The 20,413-nt window shown below is 42.6% G+C and overlaps 1 protein-coding gene across 2 annotated transcripts in view; it reads right to left on the bottom strand.

Moving 5' to 3' along the window:
• The window catches only part of Scml4 (Scm polycomb group protein like 4), a 97,085-nt gene that overhangs the window by 49,705 nt on the left and 26,967 nt on the right, over window positions 1-20,413 (bottom strand). For both annotated transcript variants that reach the window (XM_020170099.2, XM_074077384.1), the window contains exon 2: window positions 2,775-2,987. In XM_020170099.2, coding sequence (XP_020025688.2) covers window positions 2,775-2,930 — 156 coding nt within the window. In that variant the 5' untranslated portion in view covers window positions 2,931-2,987. The remainder of the gene's footprint in view (window positions 1-2,774; window positions 2,988-20,413) is intronic.

Here is a 20,413-nt window from a genome sequence, read left to right as displayed (position 1 = left end):
CTCAAATCATATTATTTTATTATGATGATATTAACGTCACTATGTCACTGTAATAGTATTATTATTGATATAAGAAATTGTAGTTATTTTATAATACTGATGTTATTTTATTGTTCTATAGTTTTACTATATTATATTACAGCAATAACTATTATTATCGTTGAAGCAGCGTGTGCCATCTTCTCCCCCAAAATACCCTCCCCTTCAAATCTAAGCTTATTAAGAAATGTGTCATCACAAAAGTAAACAGACCCTGATGAAGAGTATGGAAGCATTTTCTTTTCTTCCCCCCCTCTACCTTTTTTTTCTTTTGTTTTTTGAGAAGAGTTCTCCCTATGTGGCCCAGGCTGGTATTGAACTCTCAATCCTCCTGCCTCAGCCTCCTGAGTGCTAGGATTACAAGCATGTGTCACCACATCCAGCTTCTTTTTTCTTAAGATGGAGTCTGACTACATTGCCCAGGCTGGTCTCAAACATGTGGGCTTAAGTGACCCTCCTGCCTCAGCCTCACAAGCAGCTGGGACTATAATGTAAATCACTGTAGCCCGCTCTAAGAAGGATTTTGTTAGTAATGGAATACGGTCAGATCAAGTAAGGTCTTCTCTTCCTTGGTTAGGATGTTTTTTGTTTAAAACAACTTCTGGCATCCCAACTGTGCCCCACATAGTTAAAACTGCCAAATTAGTGGCCATTTGGTAAATGGAGTGAGACTACGATTTCTTTGCTGGCTTCTTCATAATTAAAGTCCTGTCATTAATGGGGTCAGGGGTTAGGAAATTGTCAAAATAAAACTAGGGAGACTTAATAGGCTACCAACTTAACTTTGCCTACTAAGAACATTTTATAAAACTACTAAATCCTATTAGCATACAACACTGAATAAAACAAAGGACATTTACCAGCAATTCTTTATAGTGAAAAGCAGATATAGTTCACAATAAAGGATAATCTTTTAAGTGGAATCATTTTAGCTTCATGAAAACTGTCAAGTGGTTCTTATTGTTCTCTTGCCATCGTTGATAGGTGAGAAAATTGTGCCAGCTGGCACGGGTTTGCAGGTGTGCTTCTAGAACACTAAGCTCATGGTTTGAGAGCTATCTGGGAGCTCTTCAACTGAGATAATTTCATACATTTCCCTGACTATGTGGGAAGTGGACTTAAAAAAAAATGTGGCCCATTGTCCCCAGAAAAATTCTGTGAGGCAATGGGAACAGATCTGCTTACTCTGTGTAGGTTCTATACTGTCAGCCAACCAATCCAAAAGCAGCTGTCCTAATCTGAGATGTCTCTGAGTGTCAAGAACATTGAAAACTGCCCTTTTTAGAACAATGGCAAAATCAGATTTATTCCATGGAGTGAAATTCCATTCTTCCCGGCCCCAGAAATGCTATGTCTGTTCGTAATTTTCATTCTTGGGTCACAGCCCCCAGGGGAGCAGGAAGAAGGCCAAATAGGAGAGAGAAATTTTCAATGTGTTTCTTCAGAGCCTGGACTTGTTCTCCGGTACTATAAACAGAAGGGCTGCCTTGCTCCAGCTCCGCCACCCACCCCAGGTACAATTCCCAGATGTCAGCACTGACACAGGTACCTAAGCATGTGACACCTGCCCTGTCAATGTCTCAGAGACACAGTTCTAAAGCAGAGTGCCAGGAACAAAGGAGGTTCCCTTTGTCAGAAAAATAACCAAAGAAGAAGTTTTTACCTTCTTTTGGCCAAGTAAAGCTTTTTTTTTTTTTTAAACTAAAACCAATGACCCCAAAATAACTTTGAGTAACCAACCTCCCCCCCCACCTATTCTATCTACTTTCCAGCATTTGGAAGAACTGGGAGGAACCAAAGGGACAAAGGTTGAACTCATTACCTTCTTCCAGGAGCATTTTCTGCTGACCTGAAATAATTTCCATACATTTCCCTAAATGTATGAGAGTTAATTGCCAATTTGCATTTTGGTTTCAGTATTCAGGTCTCCAGATGGAAACATAAGCCCTGATTTTAAGAAAAATAGATGGAGGAAAAACCTCTGAAACTCATTTTCCAATGCCCGAAAGGCTCGTGGAAACCAAGCTTAATATTTTTTCTTCTTTAGTAGGCCCTTTGAAAATGTGTAGAGGAACTGTCCCCAGGGTTTGGGTTTGGGTTGGTTATGGGGTTGTGTTTACAACAGAGGACTTACTCTTCACTCCAGCCTCTCCACGTCATTAATTCATAAAGGGGTCCAGGGTTTTAATTTTCCGATAGGCCTCAAATTTGACATTAGCACCTCTTATAGGCCTGAAACTATGATTAACACCCCAAACTTTCCTTGTGAGTCCTCATGTTCTGAAAGACTTTTCTACGTCCTTCAACACTGGCCCACTTAAAGTATTCACTTAAATGTCTCTGCTTCTACTAAAAAAAAAAAATGATGAATGAGTTCTGGAAAGCGGCTTCAAGAGCAGGCTCAGTGAGAACAGACAGGGGACAGCTCAGTGTCTGGCATACTGATTTAGATGCAAGGTTTGGTAACGTGTGTTTAGCTGTGACCCTAAAATCTGCTCATCTTACAACTTGCCCATCTGGTCTAATTTGCTTTCTCCTGTTATAAAAATGCCCATGACAGCATGCATTGTGTGTGGTATGGTAACAATGAGGCCTTGTCTGTCACATGCTTCATTGAAAGAGACTTCTTTCTCATCCTGGATTTACAAAGCTCCCAGTCTTCCATGGCATTTTGCGGTAGAGTTCTGCCAATGTCCCCAGATGCCCCAGCCCTCTGCCATTTGGGAGATCCATACCTTGTAACCAGGTTTCCGCCCTCTTTTCTTTGGGATCTTCATGGCTGGTAGTGAACCAGTGGCAGCAGAGTAAAGGTGATGAACTGCCATCTTCATAGGTGTGGAGTGCAGTGGGGGTCGGCCTCGCTTCCTCCCTGGCACCCTCTGAGTCTGCATCTCTGCTGGTGCCAGTCTTACAGTGAGGTGACAAACCGCTTGCAGGCAGAAGAGGTGCTAAGAATTAGTCCAGACACAAAGCAAAACAAAAAAAAACAGAAGCTTTGTTTGGTTTTCAAGGCAAACTACAGATTGACTTTGATGATCTGGGCAATTCCTTCCACTATGGAAGGGGAAACCCAATCTGAGAGAGCCAGGCACCACCAGGGCGCTTACAGTGCATTGACCATGGGGGAGTTCACTGGCTCCCTGATGTTGCTTCAAGGAAGGGAAGATTCTGGCTAGGTGGAGAAGACAATAAATTCCTGGCTCCAAATACAGCTGAGAGAGTCACCAGCCACAAGATGACTTTGGGTCTCAGTTTCTCTGTTCAACTTTGGCCTATTGTAACAGTAGCAGTAATTAAACACAGCCATTCTCTCCTATTTACTCCTGTCCCTTTGATTGGGTTATAAACTGTCATGACATTTTTTTGCCTTGAAAGAAATTTAACCAGTAATCAGTCATATGAAAGTCAATGGTGTCCTTCTTTCAAAATGTGGACAGAGATTTACACACAGAGATATTCATTTTAATATTATTTAGAACTGAGAAAATAAAATGGATACAACTTAAGTAACAAGCAATAAGGGAATCATTAATATATTTACAGAATAAAATGATCAACTGGTTAAAAGTCTTTAGCAATGCTATTTGGATAACATGATGTTGAGTGAAAGAAGTATCAGACTGATTGTGCATAAAAATGGTTGCAACTATGCAAAAATTTTCATGTTAAAAAAAGTGGAAGGAGACATGCTAAAATGATGGTCAGCAAGCTGGTGGGCTGTGGGTAATCTTTCACCACAGGCAATGCTTTCTACTGATCCCCCCACTATAAGAATCTTCACTACTGATCCCCCCACTATAAGAATCTTCACATAGCATTAAACTTGCTAATGAGAAGCTTCTTAAGTAGAATTGTCTAAATTTTCATGCAAGGGGCAGCTGATCATCCAGAGAACACAGTGGTATCAGAAACTCCAGGGTCAGATGTCTTAGAACATCCAGAATGTGACAAGCAGGGCAGAACTTTACACTTTTAACTCAAGGTGGTGTTAGGTGATAAAATCACTTCTAAAGACTAGTGGAAACTTCCGGTGGGGATGAGAGGCTCTTGCTTGGAAGGTGGCAGCAGAAGCTGGAAAAGATGAGGGGAACAGTCCCATACTGCCTGGGCAGCTCAGCAGGGACAAGATTGCTGTGCTTGGGAAGGAAAGTATAAAATAGTGGAAACTCTTAAAAACATGGCAGGAGAAAATTTTGTTCTTGAAAATATCTTTTTTTTTTTTTTTTGGTGCTAGGGATCGAATCTTGGGCTTTGTGCATGCTAAGTAAGTACTCCACCACTGAGCTACACCTCCAACCCTAATAAATAGAATTCTTTAATATAAATTTATGTACTGACTGCACTGTTTAATATTTCAGATAGAAGAACAAGCAGTTAAAAATATCAATTTTGGGACTGGTGGAGTGGCTTAAGTGATAGAGTGCCTGCCTAGAAAGTGAAAGGCCCTGAGTTCAAACCCCGGTACCACCAAAAACAAAAGCAAAAACCAAACAAACAAAAATGCCAATTTTCCCTGAGTCTAAGAAAAATATCCTATCTCGTTGATTCTATGCTGCATTTTTTCACACATTCACACCTCCGGAATCAGAATACACTGTGCACTTTGAGTATCAGAATTCCATAGGGAACATTTTTTTCTTTCTTAGTAAAACATAAAATCATGATGTGATGTAATTAAAAGCAAGTTAAAGTCAATAAATTATGATCAGTGACCAAAACTCATTAACAACTAAGCAAAAAAAATTCTATGTGTGAACTAAGTATCTATGCTCCCCAGCACCAATATCCAAAATATTCATTTCAAAAAAAAGAGGCTACCAAAAACATTGACGAGCCAACAAAATGCATTCAGTAAGATTTTTATTAGGTGAAAATTGATTTGAGTTCCATTTTGACCTGTCATTATTAAGTTTCTGCTTCTCCATTACTAGCTTATTTTTACAGGCTTTAGAAATAGGAATTTTCCCAGTATAGAGCATTTTTCTTTAGCTTTCTACTTGGTCTTTAGTGGGGAAGTCAGCATCATATGCATTGCCATCAAGATCAAAGTCAACAAGAAAAAACCCATGACCGGAAACGGCATTGAGCCTCCTTCTTCTCTCCTGAGAGGTCCTTTCAGAGGGTGAACTGGCTGCATCCTTCACGGTGAATGTAATGCTCTGCTGGCTGAGAGACTTCCCACGAAGTCCTCTCCTTCTCCCTCTGTCTCTGTCTCTCTGTCTGTCTGTCTCTCTCTCTCTCCCTCGGTGGTACAAAGGGGTTCAAATTCAGGGCCTCGCGCTTACTAGGCAGGTGCTCTACCACCAGAGTCACGACCCCAGCCCTTTTGCTGTTTTAGTTTGTTTTCCAGGTAGGGTTTCTCACTGTTGCGTGGACCAACCTCAGACCAAGATTCTCCTACCTCGACCTCCTGAGTAGCTGGGAGTATAGTGATATTCCACCATGCCTGGCACCCTCATAAAATTTCTCTTACTAGGTTTTGAGGAGTAAAGGAAGGGTAACAAACTAACCAGCACAGTATCTTAAGAACTTTTTCTTCTTTTTTACAAAATTCAATTATGTTTCTATGTATCAGCATCAAATAATAGAAAATGAAGTTTAGAGCAATATGACTTAGGGGCTGGGAATGTAGCTCAGTGGTAGAATGCTTGCCTTAAACACACAAGGCCCTGAGTTCAATCCCCAGCACCACAAACAACAACAAAAAAATATGACTTAAAATGGCAACAAAGTATCAAATATAAGTAAATCTAACAAGAATTTTTTTTCTTTTATTATTCATATGTGCATACAAGGCTTGGGTCATTTCTCCCCCATGCCCCCACCCCCTCCCTTACCACCCACTCCAGCCCCCTCCCTCTCCGCCCCACCCCCTCAATACCCAGCAGAAACTATTTTGCCCTTATCTCTAATTTTGTTGTAGAGAGAGTATAAGCAATAATAGGAAGGAACAAGGGGTTTTGCTAGTTGAGATAAGGATAGCTATACAGGGAGTTGACTCACATTGATTTCCTGTGCGTGGGTGTTACCTTCTAGGTTGATTCTTTTTGATCTAACCTTTTCTCTAGTTCCTGGTCCCCTTTTCCTATTGGCCTCAGTTGCTTTAAGGTATCTGCTTTAGTTTCTCTGTGTTAAGGGCAACAAATGCTAGCTAATTTTTTAGGTGTCTTAGCTACCCTCACCCCTCCCTTGTGTGCTCTCGCTTTTATCATGTGCTCAAAGTCCAATCCCATTTCTAACAAGAATTTTTATCATTTGCAATTAAACTTAACTTTCCCAAAATTTCTCAACATGTCAAAAAATTTTCTAGAAAAAATTCACCTTTTCAACTAGGTTTTCGATGTTCCACTTCCCTCTCCCTGTTATGAGGAAAACCCAGGACTTGGGCTGTTTTCTACTTGCTGCCTTCCCCAGAAGAGCATGCGTCATAGACAGTGTGCAGGACTTCCTGGGAACCTAAGTCTGACGAAGGGATTTCATGCTAAAGGAGCAGCATAGAGCCACTCTCCGTGGGTGTTGGACACCGCAGGGATGGGGAGATGTTTGGAGACCAGGAGTCTCCTAAGTCTACTCAGCTCACCACCAATTTATCCACTAACCAGGAATATTTTCCCCAGTTGCATGTCACAAACAAGAACAAATTTAAGTAATGAGGCCACTTAAGTGAATAACAACAAGTGAATTCATTTGAGCTGAGGGGTCTCTCCAAGTAGCTCCTTGGGATAATTTTAAAGAGTTTGGGGAATGCACAAATAGAGTACATTCACTGTCTTTTGTTTTGTCTGCGTTTTTGAGGTAGGGTCTTTCTATGTAGTTCCAGGCTGGCCTTGAACTCACTATCCTCCTGCCTGAGCTCCTGAGTGCTGGGATTACAGGTGTGCATCATCACACCTATCTCCATTCACTTTCTCTCTCTTTTCTTTATCTCTCACTTTCCTGCTTCCTCTCTCTCTCTCTCTTCCTCCCATTTTTTTTTCTTTCTTTCTACAATGCTGGGGTTTGAACTCAAGGCCTCTAGCTTGCTAACAGACGCCCTACTGCTTGAGCTGCACCCCCAGCCCTCTATTCATTCACCTTGAGTAACAGGCCCAGACACTGGAAAAGATGGAACCAAAAGTGCAGGTACCCCAAAATCTCCCTTTCAAAACTAAAGTTTGAACAAAAAATGTAAAAATACCAAAAGTAAATACTAAAAATAAGGAAGGGTCCCAAGCTTGGAATCCAGTGGAAGCAAGACAGAGGGAGTTTCGTTAGGGAGAGCACAACTGTGGACAGTAGATCATGAAAATTTACCTTCAGTTTAAGGAAAAGTTCAAAACTAATAGAAAGAAAACTACTCGGGGATGTATTAAGACGCTGTCTTCCAGATTAAAAAGTCTCTTTGTCTTAAGAAAAATTATGAAGACAAATTCTAATGAAAAAAATATACTCAAAAGCAAAGGGAAAATCTGTAAGTTTTTAGGAAGAGCAGATCATTTATACTGGGGACTATAAATACTCTAGTTCTCTTCAGCACCATTAGCTGCAAGATAATGGAGATGCCAAGCTTATCCCTTTTTCAGATATTTCTAGTTGCCACTCACCACAGGGCCTTTGCATATGTAGCTCCCCTAGCCTGGAATGAATGCTCTTTGTTCCCTTTCTGGTTTATTCCTCTCATTCTTTGTTAGTTAGCTCAGGGAAGCTTGCCTGACCTCTCATTGGGGTTTCTTAAACTCAAGAGTTCCTCAGCTGTGGTGCAAATCCATTGCAGTGCTCACTGTGGCATGTGGACAGAGGAAGCCAATGGGAACTTGAAGCTTTTGTGACCTGCTGTGTCTCTGACCTAGGAGTTGTTTGTCTTCAACTGGGCTCAGTGGCAGCTAACTTGTTTACTTACATAGAGGTAAAATCTCAGGCCCTTCCCAGGTCTCCATGAAGCTTTTATAAGAAGTAAGACTCAAATGAAGAAAGTAATAATTTAAAAAACTCCACTTATGCTCTTAAATGAGATTGAATAAATACAAAAGAACTTTCTATCAGATAGCTATTTTTAAAAATATAATGTTTACCTTAACTATTCTATAAATTAAACTCAATCACATTAAAGTCCAAAGTAATTTTGGGAAAAGAATGGCAAAACTAAGGCCAGTGAGGGAGACTTATCCCCTGTCACTAAAATGATCACCAAACCCCAGAAGCAGCAGTATGGTGCAGGAGGAACAGATGGATCAATGGAGCACTCAGTCCAGAAATTACACACATGTTAAAAAATCTACACAGAAAGGCTTAGTAAACAATTTGTGGACAATTAATATTAAGAAATTAAAAATTGTAGCTATTTTGTGGCAAAAATTCTAGTGATATTCAAGACTTACATATTTTTAAAAACAAACATTAACAAGTAATGAAGACAATATAAGTCAACATGTTTACATTTTTATGTTCTTGGTATAAGGACATGCTTTTGTTTATTTTTGTTGTTTTCTTGTGGTACTGGGAATCAAACCCAGGGCCTTGCACCTGCTAGGCAAGTACATTGTCATTGAGCTACCTCCCCAGCCCAAGGATGTGCTTTCTAAGTGTGTTAGAAAACCCCAGAAGCAGATCTGGGAAGACTGATAGACATGACTACATAACATACAACACTCACACAACAAAAGTAAAATCATGAGAAAGATTGCAAATAAATGACAAGCTAAGGAAACTATTTGTTACATATGAGACTGATAAAAAGTTAGTAGGAAAACTCAAGTTATTAAAATAAAAGTGAACCCTCAATAGAAAAATGGGCAAAGGACACAGACAATTCAGAAAGGAAGGAAGGGGAGAAGGGAAGAAATGAACGAAGGAAGAGAGAAAAGAAAAAGAAAATAGGTGGATAATAATCACAAGAAAAGATTGAAAATTTTACTGTGAATCCCCCCCCCCGCCAAAAGTAAGTTGAACTATCATTTGTCAGTTATCAGGCTGATAAATATGAAAACCCGAGAGTGTTCCACACTGGTGAGTGGATAGCAGCCTAGACGCTCCCGTTCATTGTTGGCAGGATACAAATTGGCTAGTCTTTCTAGTGGACAATTTGATAACCACTTAAAATTTTTTACACACACACTTCCTAATGCAGCTTTACCATTCCTAAGGATTTATCATTTAAAAAAAATCTAAGAAAAGCACAAAGATTATGACCAAGGATATCCTCTACACTATTATTTATAATAGTGAAATGTTGAAAGCGATCAAAATCTCCCTCAAAATAGTATGATACATTATTTCATACTCACAAAATGGAATTCCTTGTAATTTTAAGTATGGGAGTGTGTCCATCCACATAACACATGCATCTACGAAGAGTGCAAAATAGCATATGCAGTATGAATCTCTCCACAGCTTTTTATGGCTATAGACACAGATGAATCTGTATGTATTTAAGCAGGGAGAGAGAGGTCAGGAAGAATGCTCCTCAAAAAGCTGGTGGTGATTGTCTCTGAGCAGAGAGAATATTGAAAGATGCTTTTCTCTTTCTTCTTTGTACCATTTTGCATAGTTTGAATTTTTTAAATCAGAGGCAGAAAAATAGCACAGAAAGAAAAGTAATGCATGAATGATCCTTATTCTCTGGAAGTTTCTATTGGATGTTTTTGCTCCATTAAATGATCTTTTGTTTTTTTGTTTTTTAATGATTTTGTTTCCCGAGCCTCAAAACTCTACTGGCCACTGCTTTAACATCCAAAACCCAAAACAACAAAAAGGCAAAAAGGCTTTATTCCTAAAAATATCAGAAACAAACTTGTTCTGAGCTGAGAAGATCTATGAATAGTTAATGGGCAGGGAATTTCAGCTTCCCATCCTCAAATACCTCCTCCCTCCAGGCCCTTCCACCATGCATGAAATGGTCTTTCTGTCATTTCAAAAACACCAAAATCCTATTTTCTCTTTTTCTGGGGCACCATGTTGAATTCATCGTGAGCCAATGTCTTTAATGTTATTCTCCACCACAACCTGTTGGCACTCTAATACTCAGAGCTCTGTAGGCTGTCATGTGAGGTGATTTCCAATGACAAAGACACACCTTAGCATCGAAATTCAGCCATTCTCCAAGGTGGCCCAAGCCATCCTGCTTCAGACACCCTTCCTCCTCTGCACACTGATCTCTACCTAAATGTCCCTATTTTCGGGGCCCCCGGGGCCCCTCAGACAGCCCAGGAGGAGGTGAGAAAGCTGCTTGTAACCCCAGCACTACCATTAAGACTGTGGTCTGGAGTTACTCCTCAGAAGGCAACTCATAGGGCAAAGGAAAGCAGTGTCAGTCCCAGGAAGGACTGACACTACCTCCTAGTTTCAGGTATCCACTACTTCTTATTAAATCAAGTCCCCAGTCTGACTGGTCTTGTGCTTTAGGTGGCACAGAAGACCATGCAGTGGAGATCCTGGTGCAGGCCCTGGCCTGTGACCCTCATCTACATTCGTCACAAAGAGGCTGCCCGTGGGAACTGCTTCCCCTGGTTCCTGTGACAGCTGGCTGTTGCCTGGGTTTGCCCACTGGGAGGTGCCGGCCTGGTAAAGCCAGGGTACTTAGCCTCTCTCAGCTGTTCTAGGTCTCTTGCCAGGAACTGCCTCCCCTCTGACTCCAGCGCTCACTGGATAGGCCCACAGGGTCCTAACCTCTGCTGGGTGACCTGGCCCTGGCTTCTGCCATATCACCTTCTCGCTCTGCCCCTCAAGCCATGGACTATGGTTGAATGTCCGGCCTCCTGTTTTGGCTTTTCTACCTCTGTGTGACCATTTCTCTGTATTAAGTAGTCAATGTCTTAAATACCAAAGAGATTTCCCTGACAGATACAGGTGAAAAGGACAGTGTCTGCCTGCCTTTGGACAGGTCATTAATGACAGGCAAAAGAATGAGAATCTAGCAAGAGAGGCTCCTTTGGGAATGTCCCATCTTTCTTGCTATTTCAAAGGATGGAGTCTGCCTCCCTGTGGCCACAGCTGGAGATAGGCCCACGGGCAAACTCATGGGTCATGGGAGGGGACCTGGATGAGGAAGAAGATGCTCTTCATTATTGATGTGGTCAGCAGACTTATAGGTAAGAAAAATGAGAGGGAATGAACTTCAAGGTAAAGGCTGAAGTTTACATAGTGTTATGGAGCAGGGCTAGTGGGCTAGCTCAAGTGATAGAACTCCTGCCTAGCAAGTGTTAGGCCCTGAGTTCAAATTCAAGTACTGCCAAAAACAAATCCATAAGTAGTGGCATGGGTGGCATGCTATCGTGGTGGGTAAGGAAGATGCTCATATAAATATATACACATCTATACATCAGTACAATGTTCCCCGCCTTTATTCACAACTACCCATAGTCAACCATGGTCCAAAAATATTACCATAGCACAATGAGGAATTAAGGTATTGTGAGAGAGTGAGAGACAGAACATTTACATAACTTTTATTATAGAATATTGTTAAATTGTTTTATTTTATTGTCAGTTATTGTTAATTCTTGCAATGCCTAATTTGTAAATTAAACTTTATCATAGCATGCATATAGGAATAAAACACCGTAAATGTAGGGTTCAGTACTACCCGTGTTTCCAGGGAGCCACTGAGAGTCTTGGAAAGTATCCCTTGTGGATAAGGGGGACTAGCATATATACTCACAGATGCGTAAAGTATCTGAAGTGTAATTAAGATGGCAGTGTTGTCTCTTGTTGGGATGAGGAGGGGAACTTTTCTCTGCACACTGTCTTCTAACATTTGACTTTTATATGTATTCAAAAAGTACAAATAAACAAACTCAACCTAAATGAGTGAGCAGCTCTGACATCTGCAGCTGTTGATTGGCCAGGAGGTATGTAGGAGGTGTGTGGGGTTGGGTGCTCTGAACCCTCAAAAGATTGCAGATCACAAGGCCCTATGTGGGTGGGTGTTGCACACACTGCCTTGCCTGGGAGGAAGTGGGGCTCATAGCCCCAGTGATGCAGCTGCTGGGACCACCAATCACTGCAGTGGGCGGTCAAGGCACTAAGGCCTACGTCAGGTACTGGTGGAAATGATCCTGTGCTGATTTTACTCATACTGAGCTGCCAGGTGGACAGGTCACTTAATCATTCTGGGTCTCAGCCCCTCATCTGTGCAGTTCAGCTCTCTGAGCTCCACATCACGCAAAGCAGGCCACCTTTGCTGGTGAAGACCTAACAAACCCTACTTAGACTCAGACTCATAGCTAAGAGAATAACTCAGACTCACAGAGATTGTGAAAGCAAGATAAGCAGGGAGCCCCTGTGTCCCTTGTCCCATGGACAGCACAGAAACAAGAGCCAGGATGGCTGCAATATGAGTGCTAGGTGCTCCGTTGCTCAGGAGCTAACCTCATGCTGCAGCTGAGCAGTTCTGTAGCCCAAAACTGTGCCCTAAGACAGCAAGGAAAAAAGCACCACATCTTGTCAGCACACAGGAGGCCATGTCTAGTGACAGATAGGGAGTGAGAGGCAAAGGGTCTCAGAACATCTCCTCTCTGGCCTCCCACACTCTGCTCTGGGGTGTCACAGGGCCCTCTGCCAATACCTAGGTTAGCTATAGTCAAGCCTACATGGCCTCTGTGGAAACAGGCAAGGTTTCTGGGTACTTTGGTAAAGCAGTTCCCTATGCTCCCTCCTTCCTTTGAAAGCTAAACACTTAAGGGAGAAGAGATACTTGTATGTGACATGGTAAGAGGGCAGTTTTGAGGTAACTTGTATCTCAAGAATGAGAACCAAAGAGTCCAGGATGCTCACAAAAAAGAGATCTTGAGGGGCTGAGGTTTTAGGGGTCACAAAACAACTAAGGGATAGTCAGAGGCTGTGGTACAACTGGCCTGCCAGCTCCTCTCTGCCTTGCCCTCCCTAGGTTCTTGCACTAGAGAGCTTGGCACTCCCTGTGCTTCTGGGCCTACAGAAAATCTAAGCTGGAGGACCCCTGTGTGCAACTCCTGGGGCCCTCTTCCCCCATGCCTAGGCATTCATGACTTGAAAACAACAATGAAATTGGCCTGTTTCCCATCTGAATCAAAGGCAGCGGGAGAACTCAAGGTAAGAGTTCACTCACAACAAGTCCCAGATGCCTCAAGTTTGGGGTCCCACTCACAGTTTTATCTAAAGATTAAGCTGATCTTAGTTCAGCTTTTCAAGAGAGATCTGTCCACTCTTTCCTGACATGCAAGTCCTTTCTCCTGGCTAGATGAAAAAGTGCCACCTTCAAAGACTCATCTTCCTCATGGAGGTGGCTTTCCAGTGGTTCCTTCCCCAGAGTTCTACCTGGAAGTGTCTAATCCAACAGAATTTTTTCTATTCTACATCCTTCCCTACCACTGTGACTGAACTATTTCTATCCCCACATCTACTACTTGCTATGGCACTTATTGGCACCCATGTCTATCTCTCTGATTGTACTTGTGCTCTATCTGTACCTTGATCCATGCATTCCTATCTAGCTCAGTGTCTGTACATCTCAGGGACCTCACAGATGTTCACTGAATGGAACAATGAATGAATGACAGTGACCTGGTCCTCTTCCAGGACTCCCCAGCCCACGGCACTGAGGCAGACCAGGCATTTGTTATTAGTGATAGCCAGGCTCAGAACTCAGTGAAGTTGTGAGCACTCAATACCCACTTTCCAATAAGAAGGCCACCTCCAAGACCCAGCACATCCCATGCTGCCAAAATTCACTTCCTTCATCTCTTTTCATTTCCACATTGGTTCTGATTGCCATCCTTGGATTTAGAGAGAAGGACCTAAGCTTAAATGAGATCATCTATCAGTGGGAAAAACTCAGATCCCTCCCCAGGACTCTGTGCAAATCCCTAAACTGTCCCTGGGTCAGCCCTGGGTAGAACTCATGGAGCCCACAATGAGCTAAGGAGGGAGGGGGAGAGGAAAACCTGACTCCTCGGGCCACACCTCCAAGTCCCTGTAGGCTACAAAGAGATGACACCGATAATAAGGGAAAGTTGACATGGTATAAGGTAGCTCTGCACTTGCTGAGCACAAGACGCCTGGATGGATGAGACAGTGCAGTCATTTAGTCAGTGCCTGTGAAACACAGAACAAATCCTGTATGAGTTGTTAAAGAGTAGATCCAGGCAGCAGCACTGGCTGAAGTTGCTTGTCTCTGTTAAGAAGACAGCAGTCATCAACTTTCGGCCATCCATCTCTGAACTTGCGTTCTACAGTGTGAGGGAAGGCACTTTAGAGGGTAACTACATGTATTGCTTTCTTTTTAAGCAAACCACTATTTCCTGTTTTGTTCTCTATTTATACTTTGTTTAGTTTTGAGAAAGCGCTGGTGGTTTGGTGCTTGGGTTGTTCCTGGTTCAATCTTTGCAAAGCAAACTTTCTTTACAAGATGAGTTTTGGTGATATACATCAACTGCACACCTAGATTCCTTTCAAATCTTTTGCTAAGAAAAATTCTTAAAACTTCAACAAGAAAGCAGCAAGATTCAAATAATGCTAGTTACGACTCTACCAGTCGGTGGGAATCCATTCATTCACCAGTCTTCTGGGTGTGTGAATTCCTCCAGACCAGGACTTCTTAGGATAATCACCTTTCCAATACAAACATTTCATAGATTTTCAGGCACAGTTGCCCGTCATGAAGTACAGAGATGTGTAACTCTTTGCTATAACACTCTGGAAAACAGCTAAGGTACTTTGGTTGCGCTATCTAATGACATGTACGAACTCAATGTTTGCCCTGAAAGTACGGAAAATGAATGTGAAGCAATGGAGCCAATGTCTTCTCCTCCTGAGTGGGCAGAAGAAAGACAAATTCTAGAAGTGAAAGGCAAGGGCAAGTACACAGCTATCTTGAAACTGATTTTGATCCTTTGTGTTTGGTAGCTGAAAGCTTTGGTTCCCCAATAGACAAGGACCATGTGTCTGCCAGGATCAAGAGAGCTGGCTTTAGTGGGCAATAAGTAGAGTGTCAGAGTGACTTGAGTGTGGGTATCCTGAGCTGTCAAATGGAGAGGCCACAATTTACCAGGTCCACATTACCAAACTACCATAAGGATCCCAAAGGAAAATGACTATGAGAACCCTTAGCAATCTGTAGACCCCTATGGACTATAAATTACTACTGTTCACAAATAATTTTTTGTTGTTGTTGTTCTCTTTGCAAAGGACAGAGCCAAAGGGAACTCAATTTTTTGACTACCTTGCTTGTAGCGCCCCCAAGGACAGCACACAAGATCATTTATTTTTATTTGCCAAAACAAGAATGTATCCAGACAATGCCATAAGTCTCATCTCTTCCCGTGGTGCACCACAGTGGTCCTGTCTCCTGTTTAGACAAGGCTCACCTCATGCGGGTGAAGCTGCTAGCAACTGGCATTGGAAGGTGGTCAGCTATGAAGCTGGGAGGAAAGGCCAATGCTGGGTGTCTGGTGCTGTCACCAGCCATACCTGGACATGCACGCCCTGCTCTCTGCTTCTCTTTCCCCTTATATTTCACCAAGAAAATATTAGGAATGCCATGGCTGTCACTGGGTCCTCAGACCCACAGAATGGGTGAGGGAAGAGAAGAGTTGGAGCTAGTTGCTCAGGAAAACCCTCCCCCGGTGTGGGTTTCCCTACAAAAGGAAGACCAAATGTGCTGAATTTGCTTCTGATCACCAAGGTCTCAGCTGCCCCTGCATCATCTCATCAGGGACATGTGGATAGGTCACTATAGTTCTAGCAGTGTCCCCTTATGGCCACACACACATAGACTGTTGGCCCCCCAGGCTTGATAGTACTACAAGATTGGATCAAAAACCAAATTCTTGGTTAGCCCTCAGAAGAGAAAACATCTCTGGCCACAAACAGAATATTCTCTTTTTCCCCTAACTCATCCCTTCAACCAGTGGACCATATTTCCTGGCCCTCTACTACTGGGGACATGAAGATGAACCCAGAAGGAGGCCTTCCCCAGACACTCTCCTGGGAGAGGGGAGGCAGAGCGCCTGCAGTCATCTCCCACTCCCCACCCCCAGCTCCCCAGGCACGCGTGGCGTGTCCTACTGGCATATTGCTGTGTTGCGACCTAGCAAAATCAACATACTGCTTCTCCATCTGTCTCTCTGAATGCTCTGAGCCTGGTGACACTTGCAGGTCACCCAAAGGGCAGCAGTCTCTGTCTACATTCAGAGCACAAAGGACAGTGGTCAATAACCACAAAGATAGTCTCCGTAGGACAGCCCTGCCACAAAGACTCTTCCTGGAACAACTCCTTCTTCCCTCAATGCACCCCACTGTTGGAAGGCAGGAATCCTAGTCTTCTGGTCCTTGTCCACTACTTCCATCACACCTGTGTCCCTGTGCTATAGTACTGTCCCTGGGGCATGCTAGCACCAATAAGTCAACGAAGAGAGGATCAATATATATGAATGAAACACATACATGCTTAGATTACTTTGTTAAATTCTCACTCCAGGCCTTCAAGGCCTGAAGTGTCTCCATTATGCAGAAGAAAAGCCTATCACACCTAAGTGGATAACAGTTCAGAAGGCTCCCAGACTTGCCAGAGGTCACTGGGTAATGACTTCCCAGCCTGTGTCCACCAGCACCTGGTTAACAAGGCATGAGCTGCTGAGGTCCAAGGGCTGTTGTTTCCAGCTAGAGACGCTGCATTTGAAAAGCTGAGTTCTCCAGACAGAAAAGTCTGGAACCCTGGCACTCACCCTGAGTCACACACCCTGTATCTGGGCTGGGCAGAAACTTATGTGTGTTTCCTGGGCCTGGTTTGCAGTGGATCCTCAGCCAATATTTGATTGACTCATAAAACAAAAGGGAGCGGGGCTTCAATACAATGACGTGACTGTGGACTTCTTGGTTGCCAAAGCAAAGGTCAAAGAAATGGAACAATTGAGACCCCTTTGTTCTGCTCCTTCTGCAGTAAGTTAACAGTTGGCAAACAGGGCATCCTGGGTGATTTTCCAGATCTTCTCTCCTTCTCAGAGGCCTCTCAAGGCCAGACAACAGCAGCTAAATCAATTCTTAATTAGCTTTCAGAGTTTACCTTCTGAAAATCCACATGTGTATGAATATTTATTGGATGCTTAGGCATTGGTGCAGCCCTGAGGAGTGTAGATGAAAGGCACCCTCAGGGACGCACTGCCTAGGACAGGCCCTGGGACTGGAGCTGGAGTGACAATCTCACAGAGCCAAAGCATAAACAGCAGACTCACAAAAAGGGGAAGGAGTTACAGAGGTGTGTCCTTGGGTAAATTCCTAATTTTCAGGGTAAGAATCTTGAGGATGGAATTAACCCACTACTTAAACTAGACTGGAGAGTTAGCAGGTGAAAAGGAGACGCCAGAACAGCTCAGGAACTATTTTACCTCTCTTTAGTACAGAAAGAGGAGGGGTCTTAAACCAGAGGTGGCAAAGCACAAGATAAGAGCCAGAGTAAGATCAAGTCAGAGACAGTGTCCCCATCACAGAAACAATGTCCCCAGCATGTGGATTAATGAGCTCAGATCTCCCCAGGCTCAGACAAAGCACACCCCAGGGCACAGAAGGGCTTTAGGATCTATGGTCTCTGATCTACCATTGGAGAACTTCTGAGGAATGAGGAAGAAGAGAAGACCTAGAAGACAAAAAGGGCCGTATTTTATCCCAATGATCCCAATGTTCAAAACACATTAGCTCCTGGATGTGAATAACCGTAATAATTTGTTATTAAATTGTCAAATAAGCATGTAAGTGCCTGTAAAGGAATGCTATCATCATTTATAACATGTTGACTCCTTTGAAATTTAAGGCTTACCCTAACCATTTACTTGAGGGGCAGGAAGAAGGCAATTAGGGGGATGCTGTACCTCCTGGGTTACCTTGTGTCTTGCATGGTATTTGACAAATTTTCCCAAGACTACTTCATGGGCGAGATGGTAACATATGAGTAGAAGGATAGTACTGTTTGTTGGGTAGAATTGTAACTAACAGGTCCCAAGCTGCATGGTTAATGACAGCACCAATCTGCAGACTGTCTCTAGTGGCCTGCTACAGGTCTCTAGTTTTAGTTATAGACTTCCCCAATGACATAAATGAAGATTTAGAAGGCAGGCCTAGCAAATAAGCAGATGACCCAAGTCTGGGAGGAGCAGCTAATGCTATGGATTACAGAACAGAGATTCAAAGAATTATAGTTACGTAGGCCACCAAATCAATCAAACGTACAGAAGAGACTTGACAGGAAAGACTTCCTGTGTGAAAATGATTTAGGAATTTTAGTTAATGGCATGCTTTATTTAGATTATGGTGTGGGCCATTTTATGAAAAAAAAAAAACTCGTGAGAATGTAGACTGGTGTCCTGTTCAAATGAAACAATAGCCCCACTGTCCTCAGAACAGCTGGAGTTTTGCACCTGCTTCTAAGGGCAAGAATTAAAGTAAATATTGACTCCAAAAGAAGGGAAGGGACAGGCATATGGAACTTTCCTTTGTGGCACAAAGTGACTAAGGCCATTTAGCCAGGAAAGAGATGGATTGTTCCATGTGGCAACATGAGGTGGAACCATGAGATGGAAGGCAGCCTCCAAAAGAGACCCCAACGATCCTGGTCTCCTAGTAGTTCCTCTCCTGGAAGTAACAAAATTTTAGGGCTAGACATGTTAGCTCAAGAGATAGAATGCAAGTCTAGCAATAACTAGGCCCTGAGAACAAACTCCAGTACCACCAAAAAAAATAAAAAATTAAAGCTGGTGCACACTTGTGCTTCCAGCACTTGGGAGGCAGAGAAAGAATAGGGAATGTGAGGCCAGCCTGGGCTACATAGCTAGACCTTGCCTCAAGGAGACAAAAAAGGAGGGGGTGATTTAAATTAAATTACGAAAATGATGATTACTCAGAATTCTCATTATCTAAGATCCAGTCTAACTCAGAGGGGGTTAGCAGTACTTCGTGTGTTCCTTATCTCAGCAGCAACAAGAAGCAAGTATGATACTAGGTATCCCAGCCAGTGAGTAATTGTTCTTCAGGACAGGAACCCCTGCACATACAAGACTTGTCCTGGGAAATATGCAACAAATAAATGCAAAACACATGCTGAACAACCCCGGGACAGGACAAGTGGGCTCCTCCTCACTGTTCTCTTTGTGATTCAGGTGGAATCTTATTCTTGCTGCTCTCATCCTTTCTGTCACTTCTTTATAGGAAGAGAGTGGCACCTCTCCATGGGGGGCAAATCCCAGACTCTAAGAAGTGCAATTTAGTAAGGACATTAGAACTTATTACAGAAGGTGACTATAGGAGAAAGAAAAAGTATTGTCTCCAGCCCAGTCATCAGTCGCTTTCATTATGATCTTGTTTTCAGTCTCTTATTATATTTCATAATAGGTTTTCAGAAAGTATCTTTGTTAGGAAACCTAAAGGGCAGAGGTAGTCACTGAAGATGAAGCCAGAAGATGTGATCAGAGCAGAGTGCTACAAAGGTTCTTCAAAGTGCATTGGTTTCTACTGGCTTGGATTGACTTAAGCAGATTCAGATGGAAATACTCAGGATAGGACATTTAATAAACCTTCATCTAATTGATCTGGACTAGCAAAATAAATCACAGCAAATCCATATGCTAGGACACAATGGCTCCTTAGAAACAATCATTCCCTTGTCCCAAAGCAGCACAGAGGGGCACATTCAGGCTTCCCTGGGTGCTGACAGGAAACTATCTCCAGGATTTATTATTCCATTAGCAAACAATAAGTAGCAGACAAGGATGTATAGTTAAACTCATCTGCATACTTCCAAATTGTATACAAGATGGATATGTATTTGTAGATGGATAGATATTATACAGAATATATTAAAACTATATATGTCATCTTAGGGATTTTTTAATTTATTGATAAATCTACCTGAGTACACCAGACAGATACTTGAATTTTTAAGCTGCTTTCTTTCATGTATTTGTTCCCTAACACTGAAATAATTAATTGCCACACTTGGTGGCTTAGAACCACAGAAATGGATTCTCTCACAAGAGACCGGAAGACTGAAATCCAGGTGTCAGCAGTGTTGGTTCCTTCTTGGAACCTGAGGGAGAATCTGAAATCTGTCCTCTTTCCAAATAAGTTCATGCTCTGAGCTTCCAGGTGGTATGAATTGGGCAGAGCGGGGGCGGGGGGGGGGAGCACACTGTTATTCAGCCCAGTACAAATAGTGCGCCTACCTTCCAACTGGGGGAGAATTACTGCCTCTTATCAGGGATGGTGGCATGTCAATTAACTCAATATAAATTCCTATAGAAGTCTTTTGCTATCATATAAAGGCATTTTTCTTGCCAAATCTCCTGAGAAAATAAAAAATTCAGATAGCCTTTCTTGTAATACTGTCCTCTTTTTTACCTTCCAAATAATTTCTCTTTAAATTAGGATTTTTCCA

This window comes from Castor canadensis, chromosome 1 (genome assembly GCF_047511655.1).
Source record: "Castor canadensis chromosome 1, mCasCan1.hap1v2, whole genome shotgun sequence".
Lineage (NCBI taxonomy): Eukaryota > Metazoa > Chordata > Mammalia > Rodentia > Castoridae > Castor > Castor canadensis.
Note: the sequence above shows the minus strand (reverse complement) of the source record. Positions and strands in the feature narration are given on the sequence as shown.